General features: G+C 49.3%; 5 protein-coding genes across 5 annotated transcripts; 4 read left to right on the plus strand and 1 right to left on the minus strand.

Annotated features, from left to right (window-relative positions):
- Positions 1–936: 936 nt before the first annotated feature.
- N7446_000491 (Hsp70 family protein) lies at positions 937–3166 on the plus strand (the record flags this gene model as incomplete). Its single annotated transcript, XM_058509258.1, has 4 exons — positions 937–963; positions 1022–1145; positions 1203–1268; positions 1380–3166. 4 exons carry the CDS (start codon positions 937–939, stop codon positions 3164–3166), a joined length of 2004 nt encoding a protein of 667 aa, XP_058378237.1.
- Positions 3167–5973: 2807 nt separating this feature from the next.
- Positions 5974–7464, plus strand: N7446_000492 (uncharacterized protein; the record flags this gene model as incomplete). Its single annotated transcript, XM_058509259.1, has 2 exons — positions 5974–6342; positions 6391–7464. The coding sequence occupies 2 exons, from the start codon at positions 5974–5976 to the stop codon at positions 7462–7464; spliced, it is 1443 nt and encodes a 480-aa protein (XP_058378238.1).
- Positions 7465–7992: 528 nt separating this feature from the next.
- On the minus strand, positions 7993–9493 carry N7446_000493 (S-adenosylmethionine-dependent methyltransferase; the record flags this gene model as incomplete). The annotated part of the gene is made up of 3 exons (XM_058509260.1): positions 7993–8783; positions 9223–9384; positions 9436–9493. 3 exons carry the CDS (start codon positions 9491–9493, stop codon positions 7993–7995), a joined length of 1011 nt encoding a protein of 336 aa, XP_058378239.1.
- Positions 9494–10209: 716 nt separating this feature from the next.
- Positions 10210–12483, plus strand: faa4 (long-chain fatty acid-CoA ligase FAA1; the record flags this gene model as incomplete). Its single annotated transcript, XM_058509261.1, has 4 exons — positions 10210–10649; positions 10720–10745; positions 10798–12338; positions 12394–12483. The coding sequence occupies 4 exons, from the start codon at positions 10210–10212 to the stop codon at positions 12481–12483; spliced, it is 2097 nt and encodes a 698-aa protein (XP_058378240.1).
- Positions 12484–13262: 779 nt separating this feature from the next.
- On the plus strand, positions 13263–13584 carry N7446_000495 (uncharacterized protein; the record flags this gene model as incomplete). The annotated part of the gene is made up of 2 exons (XM_058509262.1): positions 13263–13276; positions 13383–13584. 2 exons carry the CDS (start codon positions 13263–13265, stop codon positions 13582–13584), a joined length of 216 nt encoding a protein of 71 aa, XP_058378241.1.
- Between the last annotated feature and the right edge of the window lie 4905 nt (positions 13585–18489).

Here is an 18489-nt window from a genome sequence, read left to right on the forward strand (position 1 = left end):
CTTTCAGAAAATGATGACGTAAGATGGGCCAATTTGGCTGGTTCCGGTGTCGCAGTCCATCTGGGCCTAAAACCCGGGGAACTGCGAGTCCAGCGAATAGTGTCGACTCTACATACATTCGCCATAGAATGTGACCACAAATGTTTGGTGGTTAAGTCATCCGTGCTCTATTTGAATTCTTGGATATACATTGCCACTCTACCACTCCATCACTCTACAGCATACTCTATCTATGATTTGGGGTCCCCAAGGTCCACAACTCCACCACTACAATGTAACTGAGTATCCAGATCCAGACAGACTTGGCTCTATTCCCAATTGTGTCTCAGGCTCAGCCAAATAAGGGAGTTTGCCGACCACGTCACACGACACCGTGAAGTATAACTAATTCACCCCGGAATTACCACAGAGACAGGAGGAATGCTTCATGCAACAGACCGAGGCTATGGAATCGGATACAGTCCTGTTGCATATGCTATCCTATTTCTATACTGTAGTGCTCGTACAGTAACAACTTCTTGTCTTTACAGCATAGCTTTGGACCTCGGGACGAAGACTGGCTAGCATCTAACATAAAAGGTGCAACTTGGTACTGTAAAATGTGCTATTGAGAGTGAAGAAACATACCAATTTTACTCTTATCAAGTACAGTATAACCTCTCTTCTCTATACTCCGGACGCCCCCTATACTTCTTGATGACGAAAGGCGGTGAGCTCGGTTACCGGGCAGCCTCCCGGTGGCGCTCATTGGCCAGGTCCCGTGATTCTACCAAGTTCGACGGCCCGAAGCTCTCCGTGCAATTTCTATTCCCTTCTCCCCTTCTTTCTGCTTCCATCCTCATTCTCCATCCTCCCCATCCTTTCGTCCTCCCTTTAATACTCTGCGATTGAGTCGTTGAGTTCTTTTTCTCATTGTATTAATTAATATCCCTCACAATGCTTCCTCGCACAATCACCCGCGCTGTAAGCTTCCCCTTGGCCCGAAAAAAATTCGACGCGTTGACACTAACATTTCTCCCAGCTCCCGCGCGCTGCTTTCGCTCGCACCCCTGCCTCCAGATTCCCCGGCGCATCAATCCGGAGATGGAACTCAACGGAAGGTGGTGAGGAGAAGGTGAAGGGCCAAGTCATCGGTATTGATCTTGGTAAGTGATCGCAACGACATTCATTCATCAACATCATCCTAACATTGTCAATTACAGGTACCACCAACTCCGCTGTTGCCGTTATGGAAGGCAAGGCCCCTAAGATCATCGAGAACGCCGAAGGTACGTTGAAAAAAAACTTTTACACGCGGTCAAGTGACCAGAGCTCAACCTCGGGAGCTCTGCCGAGGGCCGAAATTTCAGAACCGGGTTGCTAACTAGATCTCCCAACAGGTGCCCGCACAACTCCCTCCGTCGTTGGTTTCGCCCAGGATGGCGAGCGTCTCGTCGGTATTGCCGCCAAGCGCCAGGCTGTTGTCAACCCCGAGAACACTCTGTTCGCTACTAAGCGTCTGATTGGTCGCAAGTACACCGATGCTGAGGTTCAGCGTGACATTAAGGAGGTCCCCTACAAGATCGTCCAGCACTCCAACGGTGACGCCTGGGTTGAGGCCCGTGGCCAGAAGTACTCTCCTTCCCAGGTTGGTGGTTTCGTCCTCAACAAGATGAAGGAGACCGCCGAGGCCTACCTCAGCAAGCCCGTTAAGAACGCCGTAGTCACTGTTCCCGCGTACTTCAACGACTCTCAGCGTCAGGCTACCAAGGATGCTGGTCAGATTGCCGGCCTGAACGTCCTCCGTGTCGTCAACGAGCCCACCGCTGCCGCCCTTGCCTACGGTATGGAGAAGGAGACCGACCGTGTTGTCGCCGTCTACGATCTTGGTGGTGGTACTTTCGATATCTCCGTCCTTGAGATCCAGAAGGGCGTCTTCGAGGTCAAGTCCACCAACGGTGACACTCACCTCGGTGGTGAGGACTTCGACATCAACCTCGTCCGTCACATCGTCGGCGAGTTCAAGAAGGAGTCTGGTCTCGACCTTAGTGGTGACCGCATGGCCATCCAGCGTATCCGTGAGGCCGCTGAGAAGGCCAAGATCGAGCTGTCCTCTTCCCTCCAGACCGAGATCAACCTGCCCTTCATCACTGCTGACGCCTCCGGCGCCAAGCACATCAACCTGAAGATGACCCGTGCTCAGCTCGAGTCCCTGGTTGACCCTCTCATTGCCCGCACCACTGAGCCCGTCCGCAAGGCCCTCAAGGATGCCGGTCTCCAGTCTGGGGACATCCAGGACATCATCCTGGTCGGTGGTATGACCCGTATGCCCAAGGTCAACGAGTCCGTCAAGTCCATCTTCGGCCGTGAGCCCTCCAAGTCCGTCAACCCCGATGAGGCTGTCGCCATTGGTGCCGCCATCCAGGGTGCTGTCCTTGCTGGTGAGGTCACTGACGTTCTCCTGCTCGATGTCACTCCCCTCTCCCTCGGTATCGAGACCCTTGGCGGTGTCTTCACCCGTCTGATCAACCGTAACACCACCATCCCCACCAAGAAGTCCCAGACTTTCTCTACCGCTGCCGACATGCAGACCGCTGTCGAGATCAAGGTCTACCAGGGTGAGCGTGAGCTTGTCAAGGACAACAAGATGCTTGGAAACTTCCAGCTCGTTGGTATCCCCCCTGCCCACCGTGGTGTCCCCCAGATCGAGGTCACCTTCGACATTGACGCCGACTCCATCGTCCACGTCAACGCGAAGGACAAGTCCACCAACAAGGACCAGTCCATCACCATCGCCTCCGGCTCCGGTCTCTCCGATGCCGAGATCCAGTCCATGGTTGAGGACTCCGAGAAGTACGCTGAGGCTGACAAGGAGCGCAAGGCCGCCATTGAGGCCGCCAACCGCGCCGACTCTGTCCTGAACGATACCGAGAAGGCCCTCAAGGACTTCGAGGACCGTCTCGACAAGACCGAGGCTGAGACCATCAAGGAGAAGATTGCCACTCTCCGTGAGTTCGTTGTCAAGAACCAGTCTGGTGAGGGTACCGCCACCGCCGAGGAGCTCAAGGAGAAGACCGACGAGCTCCAGACTGCCAGCTTGACCCTGTTCGACAAGATGCACAAGGCCAACAACGAGGCCCAGCAGCAGCAGCAGGGTGGTGAGCAGCAGGGTGAGAACAAGCAGTAAATGCATTCTCCCGGCTGCTCCCCCTGAACCACGTTGAGCCTGGTTCCTGTATTTTTTATTATTTTCCTTTCCCTTTCCTTTTTGTGTTAGAGACTCCCTGATTCTGCATCTCTTTTTTTCGCATTTACCTGTACACATACTCTTTAAGGCCTCTTTACCTCTTTATCCCTTTTCGTTTTACGGTGTCTCGGTGTTTGACTACCATGTATGATCATCTATTCTTCTCTCTTTGCCCTCGTGCCTCTGGTCGGGTCCATTGCCCGTCAGCTGGTATGCCGGGATTGTCTACAACTGTATCTAATGACATTACGGCAGGGGGCCACAAAAAAGGATGTGGTAGGCTTTGGTTATTTGGGGCATGTGACAATAGAAATCGGACAATTCTCCTCTCGCTTCAAACGTTCCTCAACATTCCTCACTTTTGATCTGTAGAACCGTTATCTAGCAGGGATTCGTGGCATGGGGGTTGGAACATTTGCTGCATCACTTTGCATCACTTTGCTTCACTCTGCTTCACAGCTGCATCTCTAGTTGTTTCCGACCTATCACCTCCCCAACCCTGATACAGACCAATCCAGACTCCTAGCCTCAAACAAACAATAGATTGAATCTGACTGTATAAGTGTACTCTGCAGACGTAGACGTAGGTGCAGGCTGTGGGCTGTGGGCCGTTTCCACATATACTACATGCTAGTAGCATCTATAGTACGGAGTACGTAGTACAACCTCCCTAGTCTCTTACTGGGAGAACATAAAGTCCAAGCTCGTGATTAATTATAGTTATATTACATGTACGGAGACCCTGCAATGTACATGTACACATCAATTCCAAAGGCAATATCTGGCTGACAACGATGATAGGCTGGATGCTTTTTGGCGCACGGGTTTCTTACTCGTAGCTCCACACGTTGAGCCAGTCACCTGAAACTGTCGAGACGCCTTTTGACTCCAATCTATTAATTAAATCCTGGGCCTCCACTTTTGTCTTTGGGCCAATCGTCTCTGTAGTCTTTTCCTTACATTACCCGCGGTTATTGTTCAACCTTGAAATGTTTGTTTTTAGTAGAGGATGTAGAAGCGACCAAATAGAAACAGAAATCAATAAATCATAAATCATAAATCATGGAATTGGAGTACATGAACATTACATGGACAGTATCTAGACAACTTCGAAAATCCAATTGCTGGGCCTAGCCTCGCGTGTATAGTACAACACATGCTTAATCTTACTTTCCCCATTAAATGCACTCCATCGTGTATACATGCACACGTACATGTGAGCCGAGGGGCCCGGGGACCGGGGGACGGGGGAGTGAAAAACAAGAATCTGGCCCTGGAGTACATGTACCATCAAACAAGGATACGAACAACAATTGTTATCAGACCAATCCGGACTCGAGCCACCGGTGACAGAGGGAAGCAGTCGTGCAGACTTCCCTGCAGCGCGTGCGGTCAAGCAACAAATCATCGTTGTACACACCAGTCAGGCTACCACAGTGGGTCTTTCGCAATGACGGTGTTTGTGAATAGTCGTCATACAGGAATTATTTCCAATTATTGTGGAGAGGGGGTTACATGTAGGATTAGGGGGTTCTAGGGGCAGGATAGCATATAGGGGGCATGATGTGGTGAGAGAAGGCAATCTATATAGACTATAGACTATCGGCTATAGGAGCTACTTTGTATACAAGGAGGTGTAGATCATAGAAAACGGGAAGTGTGCAGTAAGAAAGTATGCTCGAAAATTTTCATACATACCATTTCCACCCCATTCGTCGATCATTTCTGGAGTGAGACCATCTGCTTTAGCGTGCCCCTAGTCTTCATTATTTCTCCACTCTACATGTTTTTCCCTTCCTTTTCCTTTACAAGCTAAGCCCTGGCGTTTGTACCCTACAATCCGGCTGGAGTTCGGGACCATTTTTTTGTGCCCTGATATTTTTAACCCTGTTACAGTCATCCCATGGCTCTGGGATGTTGTTAGTGCTGTCAGAATGACAGAATGACAGAGTTTTAACCCTATCCTATTTTAGGGGACACTGGGATCCTGTATTGGGGGCTGGCATGGAAGGGGGAATATTGAATAGATTATGCCAGTAGACAATAATGTGAGGATATTTTACATGTACAGTAGAAATGTAGTGATTCTATTATGACAATAGAACCGATTCTTCCCGTTTCTCTGTTGTACCATGGAACTGCTCAGGAACCAGGTTACATAATATCTTGGCAGATCTGTTGTTTATAGAAGACTTTTCGTGTTAGGGGGATCTAGCCTACTTTTGTTTTTAGCTTGTCTAGGAAGTGATCGATCGACGGGGAAAGACGGCCGTTCTCCAGATCATAGGAAAATTCTAATTTCCCCTTGAAATTATAGTCTAGAACCAATAGCAGTCAAGGGAGACTGCAGATAGATTTTAGACAGATCAAGTTTCCCCCTGAAGGATGTCAAGTGACCTACTAGTAGGAGATTGCGATCATTGGGACCCATTCTGATCCAAAGATGTGTAAACTGGTTTGAACATATCCACTACGGAAATTAAAAAAACATGATAGTTTGAGGCTACCAGGGTGGGAATCGAGATTTACTCGATTTAATTCTTTAGATCCCCTTACGCCGTTACGGGATATTTCATAACGGGGGTGCAGAAGGGTCGCGCTAGTGGAAGTCATTTCTTATTTTCTTTACTTTAGAATATTTAGAATAGAATGTCAATGACCCATACATTGGGAATGGGTCTATTTTCCCTTCATTTTCCTTTTTCTCTTTCTTCCTCCTCTCTCTTTGCTTTCTTTGCTTAGCCATCATGACAGCTGCACCACCGGTGCACCACCCTGTTACGGACAGTGGCATACCTGGTCACCTTGCTAATCTCCCTCGTTATCACCCTATTGCTATGAATCCTAATCCACCGCCACATCCATCAATGCCCCCTCCGGAGCAGATGGTGCAGTCACACCATTTTCGGCATTTTGCGCCAATGCATGAGCATCACCCGCCAGCTGTACCCCCAGTACACAGTCCAGCCTCACTAGAACATATTGAAGCTCGACTCCGCCATCTGGAGCATGAGGAAATGGCTCGTATGGCCGCTCGCAGCCGCATTCTGGCAATGCGCAAGCACGAGGATGAAGAATTTCGATCAATGACAGAACGGGCCGAGGCGGAGGAAGAGGTGAGTCAAATAATCTAGATCAATAGAATCCAACCTAAACAAATCTAGGATCTCCGAAGACAACGCAAGAAGCTGAAGAGAGAATCCATGGGCCTGGGGCCCAATGCCAACGCCGACTCGCCGCCTCTCCGGCCTACACCTCCACGCCGGCTATCAGAAACCAGCGCGGCAACAACACTGGCCTTCTTCAAGCAGCAGAGCCCTCCCGAGCCCCGCCAAACGCCTCTCCCACCTTCATCTCAGGCGCCCCCAATGCCACCACCACACATCCACGCTCAACCTCACCACCACCCAGCTCCCCCACCTCCCCCACCATCGCAACATCCCCATGCCCAACACCCAATTGTCGCCCACGACTCAATACACGGCGCCGGATCCATCCGCCGCAAGCAAAAATACACCATCAAAAATGTAGAAGCATGGGGCGAACGCCACGGCCGACCAGCAGCCCACGACCCCTCCGGCCGAGCTCTCTGGAAAAGGCCTTCGGATGGAAGCCTGGTCTACCTAACATGCCCAATCCACGGCTGCAACAAATCTGACTTTGTCACTCTCCACGGCTTCATGTGCCACCTCACAAAGAAACACAAAGACCGCACGCTGGGCAGCCAGTCGCGCGCCCTAGAAGTCTGCGGCGTCGTCTACGACCCATCCGCGCCCCTCCCACCAGTCATGAACACGCACCGCGCCTCAACTGAAGAAAGCCCACATTCAGCACACATGGACCAAGATCTAGGCGACCCGGACGAAATGGACTCGGACTCCGACGCCGACATCGACCGTGAACCCTCCTACCGCGTCAAAACAGAACTCCCAGAGCGGGATCGCTATATGCCCGACACGGAGGGTACGCCGGTTGATTCAAACGCTGCTACGCCCCCCAAGCCTGCCCTCCTGAATGGTAACGGCTCAACCAAACAATCCATCTCCTCTATTATCGACCGGACGCCGGATTCGGAGCCTAGAGAGGCTCTGGCGCATCTGCCACCTTCTGAGGCTGCTGTGCAGGGTCCTTCGCCTACGCCGACTGAGTCTTCTGTTTCTGGTTCGTTGAAGCGCAAGTTTGAATACTCGCAGCCTGAAAAGGAGAATACGGAGCCTAAAGATGGTGTCCATGAGTAATAATCCTTTGCTCGTTTTTTTACATATTATCATTTTTTCCCCTTTTATTATTGTCTATTGCCGCTGGCTACTCATACATAATTGTCTCACTCGGTGATCTGGTAATCTACGGATTGTCCGGTTTCTCAAATACGATAATCATCAATTGCATCTTGTTTATCTGTTGTTCTGTTATGTTCTGGCTGTTACCATGTTGTGTCTGCCATCATGCTGGGTGTTGCATCTCTCATCTTTTTGAATACCCTCTGTTTGTGTCTGGGTGGTCCTGGTGTCAGTTGTTTTTTGATGTCACGTCTTACAGCTGTTGATTCTTGTTAGAGTGGCAGGACTTGTCCATAGTAAATTGCATATTGCATAGCATATCATATCCTATTTATCACTGTCCATGTGCATGTCCGTAACTGTGTCTATTGTAGATACGCACCTCATTCTCTATGTATGTCTATATGTACAGCTCAATCTATATGCATGTCCACCATCAATATGTACTCTAGCAACTAGTCCACCCCCTTCATCCTCCACATCATCTCATTTAACCAACAACAAATGAACCAAATACCCAGTTCCACTTCTCAATCCCTCACCAAGAACATCATCCCCAAGCCTCCAAACCCGAAACTCACGCATAGTCTCCCTCAACCAAGTCTCAAAAACATCCGGCGATCTCTGCTGCTGCGCAATAATACAGATCGTCGGTCGACGATGTGATCGTGAGCCCTGCTCAGCCTCGGAAGGGTTATACGGCGGACGCAGCCGACAGATTTCAGCGCATGTGCGCACGAATGGTGAGACGAGGGCTTCGTTGTAGATGCAATCGCAGGATAACAGGAGGTCGAAGCCGCGGTCGGTTTCTTCTTCTTCATCATTGTCGTCAGATTGTGTTGCTTCAAATGGTATACATTCCTCCTTTAATTGACCTGGTTGATCGGTTTCCCAGTCTAGAGTTGTGAAGCTGATATTAGAAGCATTGCCAGCCTTGGCGCTTGGGTTTGAATACGTGGAGGTTTGCTTGGATTTGGAAGTCTTGCCTCCCTTCCCCTTGCCACTCTTGCTCATACTATTACTTGTTGTTCCCGCTGAGGCAGAGGACGAGATTGAGGCATTGGCATCCAGGTTCGTGCGAAATAACCGCTGTACATATTCTTGGTCTGTGGCGATGTAGTGGCGCACTGAGGGGGCCAAGGTTAGGGCTACCAGGGCTGAGATGCCGGTGCCTAGTTCGACTATTGTTGAGGATTGGTTTAGGAGCGTTGTTGTCCAGAGGGGGTTTGTTAGGGAGGTTATCCATTCTGCGAAGAGGGGGGTGATTTTCCACAAGACTATTTTGTTTGGTTAGTTATTTGTTATTTCGTATCTGTTAGTCGGCTGGAGTGATTGGCAGTGGCAGTAGCGGTGATAGAAACAATGAGTGATATGAGTGGTAAAGAAAGAAGCCACAAGTTATGAAGATATAGAGGGCCAAGAGAGAGAAGCGCAGGTGACAGAAGCCAGCTCGTGTTCAAACCAAAAGAAAGCACCTCGAACCTAGGAATCAAATGGAAAACACGCGACCTCGGCTCAAACGCGAGAGACGATTGGACGCCCCATGCCCGTGGGCCGGTCTGGGCAAGACATTCAATAAAAAGCAAAGCAGAAAACAGAGTGTGCGGGGCAGAGTAACCGGAGTCCGTGCTGGAATGGGGGATCAGGGGAATGAACCTGTGCAGATCATACGAACGGCTATGCAGCTATGTACGCATGTTCGTGGACTGGACTCACCGGCGCCTGTAGTACCCCCGGCTCTGTGACCAGAGAGGAGTGCAGGGGATTGATGGATGGTATATTCGTTGCCATGGATTGATACTTCCACTGATTGTGCGCGGGAATCGATCATGCCCAGGTTGTTGGTTGGGATGTCTTGCGCGAAGAGGAGGAATGACTCTGTCGTATGTTTAACTTTGGCTTGCTTTGGGCTTGGCTGCATTGGCTTACCCTCTTCGACATCGAGGACTTCTTCACCTGTGGCGAGTAGTTCGATGATTTGGTCCATTGGTTGTTCTTTTTGATATTCGATCTGGATGAGTGCGGGTTTTCAGATCTACGATCACGGGACCAGAGGCTCTACGGGGGAAATTATATCAATAGATTAGGGGTTTGTAACTTTGCAGTACACTGTATACCTAATCGGGAGGCTATGCAGTCCGTATTCTTGTTAAGATTTAAACATGCGAGTAGTTCGTATTGACTTGTTGGGACCCAACAAAAAGAAAAGGGAACTGATCAGCCGGCAAAGACAACACTAACTAAACCTGCTAGCTCTTGAGCTACTAGCTATTGCAACTGAAATGAGCACAGGCCTAGTGCCGTGGCGTACTTATGCAAATTAGTGAAAAACCGAACATATTAGAAAGGATTAAGGAGAATTACGGAGTAGTACGGAGTACCTCGACTCCCGAGCAAGGAACCGTAGCTGCGTCATATTGCCAGAGCCCAGCCACATCTCGGACCTCTGGCCCTGCAGCTCAGGCACCTCCTCTTTCTTTTTCCCGTGAAGCTCATCTTTTTCTTTCCCAATTACTCACTTTCTGGTCGCTGGTAAGCTCGGCGTTGACTACTCCGCAGCTTGTGTTGTTCACGGGTCCCCCCATTCCGCACTAGCTAACCTCCGCCCCCGGACAGAACTTTTCTAACTGCCTGCCCGACGAGTATTCTCTGTCGATCCCTGGCACCCCTCTCCCCTCCCTTTGAACAAGCTATACCGCCAGCATGTCGAAGCGCGACCTCCATATCCAACCGCGCATGGCCAAGAAGGGGCCTTTCTCTGTCGAAGCCCCCGGTTATGAACCTGTCCCCGGTGAGACTATCCCTCGGCGGCACCCCGCGGCCAAGGATGGTCTCATTCTGCGTCCCTCAGAAGATGTTGCGACCACCTATGACAACTTCCGCCGATCCGCCCGCGTCTTCGGCAATGCCAAGGCTGTCGGCAGTCGCAAGTTGATCAAGACACACGTCGAGAACAAGAAGGTCAAGAGGATCGTCGATGGTGTCGAGCAGGAGGTCGACAAGCAGTGGACTTACTTTGAGATGAGTGGGTACACCTACAAGAGCTTCCTCGAGTACGAGCAACTCTGTCTGCAGCTTGGTTGCGGTCTCCGCAAGCTTGGCCTCGAGAAGGACAGCCGAATCCATCTTTACGGTGCTACGAGGTGAGAACATATGCGCTGTGATGTAGATTGAACGCAAAGAACTGACTTTATTACTCTATTTTGTTAACAGCGCAAACTGGCTCGCCATGTCACACGGTTCGTTCTCTCCCTGCGTCTTTTGTGACTTTCCGCTAATCAGCTGCTATAGGTGCTGCCTCTCAGTCCGTGACCATTGTGACCGCATATGATACCCTAGGCGAGGAGGGCCTGAAGCACTCTCTGGTCCAAACCGGCAGTACTGCCATCTTCCTCGACCCCAGCCTGATCAAGTCCCTCATCAACATCCTCCGCAGCGTCCCCTCGATCAAGCACATTATCTATAACACTGACGGAGAGGTGGACCAGAAGCTGCTTGACCAGCTCCACAGCGAATATATTCACATCAATGTGCAGAGCATTGAGGACTTGCGCAAGTTGGGTGAGGAGAACAACGTGGAACCCGTTCCTCCCAAGCCCGAGGACCTTTGCTGTATTATGTACACCTCTGGCTCAACCGGCCCGCCAAAGGGTGTTCCTTTGACTCACGCCAACGTTATTGCTGCCACTGCCGGTGTCAACGAGATCGTTGGTCCTTATATCAACCACAAGGACTCGCTTTTGACATATCTGCCCCAATCGCACATTCTCGAATTCATGTTCGAGAACCTTTGCTTGTTCTGGGGTGGTACCATGGGGTATGGTAACCCCCGCACTCTGTCGGACGCCTCAATGCGCAACTGCCAGGGTGATATCAAGGAGTTCAAACCTACTATCCTGGTCGGTGTCCCCGCCGTATGGGAATCGGTGAAGAAGGGTGTCTTGAACAACCTGAACAAGAACAGCTTCTTGGTCAAAGGCATGTTCTGGGGTGCTATGTCGGCCAAGAACTTCCTGATGACCACCGGCTTCCCCGGTTCCAGCATGGGTGCGTGGTTCCTGGACACCGTTGTGTTCAAGAAGCTGAAGGAGGCCACTGGCGGCAACCTCCGCATCGTGATGAACGGTGGTGGTCCCGTCTCCAAGGAGACACAGAAGTTCCTATCCATGGCCATCGCCCCCATGATCAGCGGCTACGGTCTGACCGAGACCTCCGCCATGGGTGCCCTGGGCGACCCAATGGCCTGGAACCCTAATGTGCTGGGTGATATTCCTGCCTCGATCGAGATCAAGCTGGTTGACTTCCCCGATGCCGGATACCTGACCAAGAACAACCCTCCCCAGGGTGAGATCTTCATCCGCGGTGGCAGTGTGACCTCAGGCTACTACGACAACGAGGAGGAGACCAAGGCTGCGCTCACCGAGGATGGTTGGTTCATGACCGGTGACATTGGCGAGTTCGACCGCAACGGCAACCTGAACATCATTGACCGCAAGAAGAACTTGGTCAAGACCCTGAACGGCGAATACATTGCTCTGGAGAAGCTCGAGTCTGTCTACCGCTCTTCCCCCGTTGTTGGCAATATCTGTGTCTACGCTGCCGAAGACCAAGACAAGCCTATTGCTGTCATTGTCCCCGTCGAGGTGGCCCTCAAGAAGATTGCTAACAGCAACGGCATCGAGGGTGACACTTTGGAGACCCTTGTTCACAACGACAAGCTCAACAAGATCGTGCTACAGCAGCTCCAGGCTGCCGGCCGTGCCGGTGGCCTCCGTGGTATTGAGATCATCAACGGTGTCGTGCTGTCTGATGAGGAATGGACCCCTCAAAACGTAAGTAACAACCGAAAGAGACAGATTAACAAAATCAAGCTAACGTTGTCAATAGGGTTTCATGACCGCCGCACAGAAGCTCCAGCGCAAGAAGATCCTTAACAGATACGAGAAGGAGATCAACAAAGCGTACGGCAAGAACTGAAAAAAAGAGCGCATTGAAATGCCTGCTGCGTCATTTTGATTTCCCAGCTTCACTGCTATTTGTCTTTCCTCTTTGCTTTCATCTGATTCCGCTTTGACACCCTCTCTGTTCTGTTGGTTTTGCTCACTTTGCGTTTCCTTCGACTTTTGATCCTGTTGATATGCCTGTTTGATGGGATATGGCTTGACTCTGTCACTCTCTCCTCCCACGATGTAGACGAGACAGTGATGAATGCGGACATGATCAGACCGACGTCGCAATGGTTCTGGCTTCTATCTTATTCTATCTAGTTTATCTCATCATTTGTGCCCCAACTCTATTCTGGTGGCTTCTTCCGGGTGCCGCCTTATATGTTTAACAAAACATTAGTTCAATTGTCTAGTAGATATATGTGTTCATCACCTGCTAAATCTACTAGCCATATACAACGGTGGTACCTGCATGCCATTGTCGAAAGTACCAGGGTACCTCAGCGATCAGCCACAGTTACACCAGCTCATCTCCATCCCCCGTACCCATGGTGTACATGTACTTGACAGGACATCGTACTGAGAGACAAACCCACACCCTCGAACCCGTCACACTTGTACAATCAAAGTATCTAAATCGAAGTATATAATATAGTTATCAGCCTCAGGCACCATACCGTGACACTATCACCACGTGACCCGGCCAGCCCAAGCACGGAATACCAAATCCAACCTACGGAATAACAGTACATAGTGCACAGTCGCCGTATCTTGTCCAACCCGACAATCCCCTCACTCCAATCCAGCCCAATGTCTCTCTGGAGGTACGTGACATAACCCCTCAAAACCTATCACGCGACTACGACAATCAAAAGAAAAACAATCCCAACATTAAACCCCAGACTAACAAGGTTCCCCCTCCCAATACAGCTCCTACCGCGGCCTCAGCCCCAAGACTAGGGCTCTCTTCGGAATCGGCGTGATGGCCTGGGCAGGTATCGGACTTTGGACCGAGTCGAAGGTCGAGAGCGCGCTGGGTATGCAGCCCTCGAAGGAAGAGCAGGAAGCGCTGGATCGGCAGATGGCGGTGCGCGTTTCGCGCGTTGGTGGGGATGAGTCGACACAGCGCTAGACGAAATAAGTTCCTACTTTGTACTAGGGGTGTTTGAGAGAAGCGGAGCAATTGAAAAAAACTAGAAGGGCTTGAATGGATGGGACACAGAGGGAAGGGAAACAGGCATGATGGCGCACAGGTCCTGGCTCGCATTTCCCGATGCTCATGTGATCGCTGATTCTCCCATGACGATATCTGCATATGTTTCTCTGAGAGCGTCTCTGTCGTGAATGTCTACGGAGTCAGAAAGTCAGCCACGGAACCCTAGGGTGGAACGGGACTGGCTAAGAAGGGGGCGCGGGCGCCCAAAGAAAACCAGGTCAGGCCAGCCCGTTGCAGGTTTGCCCAGGTTGTCCTGGGAGTCCCGTCTCTGAGCCTCAATCAAGTCCACCAGAAACTGAACTGTCAGTATTGCATTGCAATGCTGACGCCCGTGCCCTCTCCATTCAGACACCAGACACCAGACTCCTGACTCCAGACTCCAAACTAAGCATCCACGCATCCAGGATTCTATTTCGGATCGGAGATCCCGGGATTCAAAAAGGGACCCGGTTCGTCGCGGAAAGAGGCGGTCATAGCGAGCCTGTGCCTGTTTGTCTCTTGGTTTTTGTCTTGTATCGGGTCACCAGCCAGAAAGACAAACAAGCAGTGGGAGCCAACCAATTGATAAAGTGGTCAGCACCTACAGTACGGGATAGTATTCTGTCGTGCACGCAACGGGATATGGCCTGATCTCTCTGCCTTGCCCTGTCTCTCTTTTTCCCCACACATGTCGCATATCCCATGTCATGTCCATGCGGCTGCTCAAACACCCCCAACCGCCCTGTTCACTGCGCATGGTTGTCAGACGCAGACGCAGAAGCAGGGAAGGGACTGGGTTGTGCCCGCTTACCCCCATACACCCGCCGGACGTTTTTTTCCCTTTCTTTGTTGAGCTTAGTACACCTGTGGCTCGGAAGAATTGCTGCGGCTGAGAGAGGTGGATCATTGCTTAGCCTGGTCCAGATCGTGACGCGCTGGTTCTTGGGCTGAGAGGCCAATCAGCGGGGGATTTTAATTCCCGGTTTTTTCTTTGCTCCGATTGGGAAAGACATGCGAGGGGCAGGTGGTCTGGTGGGGATTGTTATGAGGTGATTTGGAATGTTTGTGGTTTCTTCTCTTTTTTTTGTTGGTGACAATTTCATATGTTTGTTGGGATATATGCGTCTAGGATAACACTTGTTATCTGATCACATGTTAGGTCTATTTAATTTCGATATTAGGGCTAATTATGTTTGTTGGAGATAAAGCCACTAGGTAACTGGCTGATAAACTCATTTGCCAGACCGGACAACCAACATAAAGTATTGAAATTGCTGGACGCTATTTTCTGAATAGTTCTCTTATACCCTCGAACCGAACAATAGCATATCAACATCAAGCATAGACACAAAGGACTATCCTCATGACTGCACATATCGTGCAGCTCTAACACACCCTGTCTTCGGAACACAATTGATCTATATCATTTGGACTGCGTCACAAGGGACCCTTGACCATTGAATGACAACGTTGTGTATCTAAAAGATCAGGATCAGATACCCAATGTGGAACCTATGGGGAAGGGGATTTCTCTAGGTCGATCTTGGACTGGTTATATGCTTTGATTCTCTCCTTCTAGTGTAAACTTGGAGAACGGAAAACATCATATTTCAAGGCTGGGGAGACGTAAGATCATTGCCCCGAATTAGACAGGATGACTTTGCATGTACATATAGCGCTAAGATAAACTAGTTCCCACTTGGAGATAAACCACGACATACCCCGGAGGGTAGTTATTCGCGTGCTAGCTAGGGATTCAAAGATTTACAATATATACATGTCTATCCTTGGCGGGAACCCGTTTCTGTGCAAGACAAGCTTCGAAAGACAGGATTCCTTCCCAGTCCCCAAAAGAATTCCACTTCAATCCCCTCAACATGCCCATTATCGGGCTCCTATACGTCGGCGTCAGCCTGATATGGATCTATAAATTAGGTCATGTGGTTCTATTCACGGCGAGACAGCCAAAGTAACACAATGCTCGGAGGACGTTTAAGTGGAACACGGAGATAGAGACCAATCTACCTGGTGTGGACAATGGCACACTGCAAAGCCAGGGGGTAGAGAGTTGGACAGATGAACGCAAATACCGATCTAAACTGATATCCCCAACATGTCAAGGCATTAAGGAATGATACTCCACTACCTGGGCTAGATACGGAGACTAAGGAACAGGGGTGTCTTGCCCTGTGGGCTGTCGTGGATTTATGCCGTATAGGATTGATTCTCATCGTACTGACAACCCAGGGTCCATGTGTTTACATCGTATGTCAATGGCTTGACGTTATATTTCATAGAATGCTTGCTATCCATGCTCCAATGTACACGATGACACTATATGACATGTTTCATTCAAGCCTGGTCTGCCTGTCTTGGATGTTTTATGCTATTGAGCTCTTCTTGCCTGATATGCTGTGTGGCAGACCTGGATCTGAGCCCAAACTCAACTCGGAGGCGAAGTATCGAAAGGCTGGGGATAGGAAAGGAGGCATTCAGCTACTCACAGATTTTCCGCGACCTATATTGATTAGTGGAGTTGACCATCGCAGGCCTCATACAGCTCAAGCTTCGTCCGTCTTCTAGACACCGCTAAAAAAAAGGCCCTGGGTGTTTATTTCATGAACTGTATCAGACGGTCACTATGCGGAAACAAACACAGGATGCGGAGGGCCCAAATCGCCACTGCATCGGAGTTGGGCAACTATCCAAAAATCTAGGATCTCTTGAATTTGGACTATCCCTAGGTTTTAAGGAGTCCGAACGAAATGAGCAGCATTTTGTCTGCTTTGCTCCCTCCCTTAGGTGTCACAATAGTCAAGAATTGCGCCCCAGGTTAGGCAAACATAGTTGATGACATGAAATACTTTGGAAGAATTTGTTTGGGTCTTTTTCCACCAGATAAATTGATATAAAACAACATGATATGCTAAGGTAGTGGGAATATAAAGGTTACGTACTCCATCTAACACTTAGGATGAATTTGTCACTGAATTTAGGCAGGAGAACCGAGTAATTGAGGTAAATAAAGAGACAGAACAAAGTAGTCGGCCCAGAAAGGCAAAGTAGAGTTCAAGTGCACGAGCAGTAGAAAGATCATGATACATGGAGTGGCAATAACACACAAAGGAATGTATATAAGAATTATCCAAATGTCCTGGGATAGCGAACTAATAATAAAAGCGTAAGATAGTAAATAGGCCAAAAGGCGCCTAGGATTGTCCTTTTGGCCGACACTCCCTGTACGACGTGCATAAGTACTTTTCCGTTCGGCCGTGAGAAAACCCAACCCCCAATAAGGAATCTTTACCTAACAAAATATCTGAGCGCCCTTGATTAACTCATTTTCTTCTCATCGGGATGCGATGTAGCTCCCCGGTGGCAAGCCACGTATACAGATGCGGTAATAACACTTTATTGAAATGAACTGATCTACGTGTTTCAGATTAAAGTAAAAGAGAGTCTGATCTCCACAATTAAACCCTAACTGATCTATAGGAAGCCAATACTTCAACCTCTTGCCGCATACAGATATTACCACCCCAGTCTATAGCAGACAAAGTTGACATGGATTATAGTGTTTAAAATATCGGAATCTGCCGAGTTGCATGGGAGGCTGAGATGATACGAGGATCACTTCCATTTTGGAAAAAAGTTATGATGGTGGGGGAACATGTATTTGAGTCATGGGTCGATCTATATCCTCGTGGACACAAACCAAATAAGAAAGAATAAGAGATCGAATCAAACACCCGCATTCAAAAAACCTGTTTATGTTTCACTTCGTTATTTCATATACTGAAACTATGCTAGATTTGTAAATACTCTGCATTGCCGCAATAGCCAAACCAAGGCTGAGCTGGGATGCAATAAAATCTCAGCTGCACATGTACCGTCGATCACGATCTGCGCCTTTTGATTCATTACATACATGATACATAAAAACATAAGTACAGTACACCACTGACCAGATAATCGATACTCTAAATAAATATATCTGCATTTCTTACTCTGTACTTTACATAAGAATAATCCCCAACGGTAGGCATAATCTCTGCTGCCTAGCAAGAAACGAACAAGAACCGCAAGCCAAAAGGCCTAAACCCAGCCCCTTTGAACTCTACCCAAACAGGATGCTGCTCAACTCCCTAACTGGCTCTAGTTTCTTGTTCTAGTGTGCATCTTCCCACCCTTCCAGCCGGTTCTGGATATGTACAACACCTAATCTGCTCCGTTTGGTTTTAACCGCGGAGCCCCCGCGAAAAGCCATAATAAAAGTAAAAATATATAAAACAATAAAAAAGCAAAAGCAAAGGAAATACGAATTGCTGATTGCCCAATACGAAAAGCCCTTTAATCTTGCATGACCCTGTAATAACCACTAACCAATTATTACTTAGGCCGCCCATACCCATGCCATTTACAGGCAGACATCAACCCATGAAAACATCAACCCATGAAGATAATATAGCATACAGTAGCTAATGGATACGAAAATACGAGAAAAGAGCTCCGGAGGCAAATTACCCTGGGTCATTGCATGCCTCACGATTGATTGGATAGAGCATTGACGAGGAGAAAGAAACAAACAGAATGCCAGACAGGCGGGGAACAAGAAAAAGTAAATTAAAAGTAAAATAGCAAAACCGCGTAAACCCCTGGGCATTGAAAATGGGACTGGGAGCCCTGCAAAAAGATGCTGACTAGGACCAGGACCGCAGGAAATAACGGTTCTGGTCATCGAACTGAGCAAATCGGGGACTTAAATCTCACATCGATGTTGGGATCAATCGGGGGTCAAATTATGGAAATCGGACTAGAGGCTGGAGCTTTGGGAGTACGTTT

This window comes from Penicillium canescens (genome assembly GCF_028828765.1).
Source record: "Penicillium canescens strain IBT 15451 chromosome Unknown utg000001l_segment0_segment0, whole genome shotgun sequence".
NCBI classification, from domain to species: Eukaryota; Fungi; Ascomycota; class Eurotiomycetes; order Eurotiales; family Aspergillaceae; genus Penicillium; species Penicillium canescens.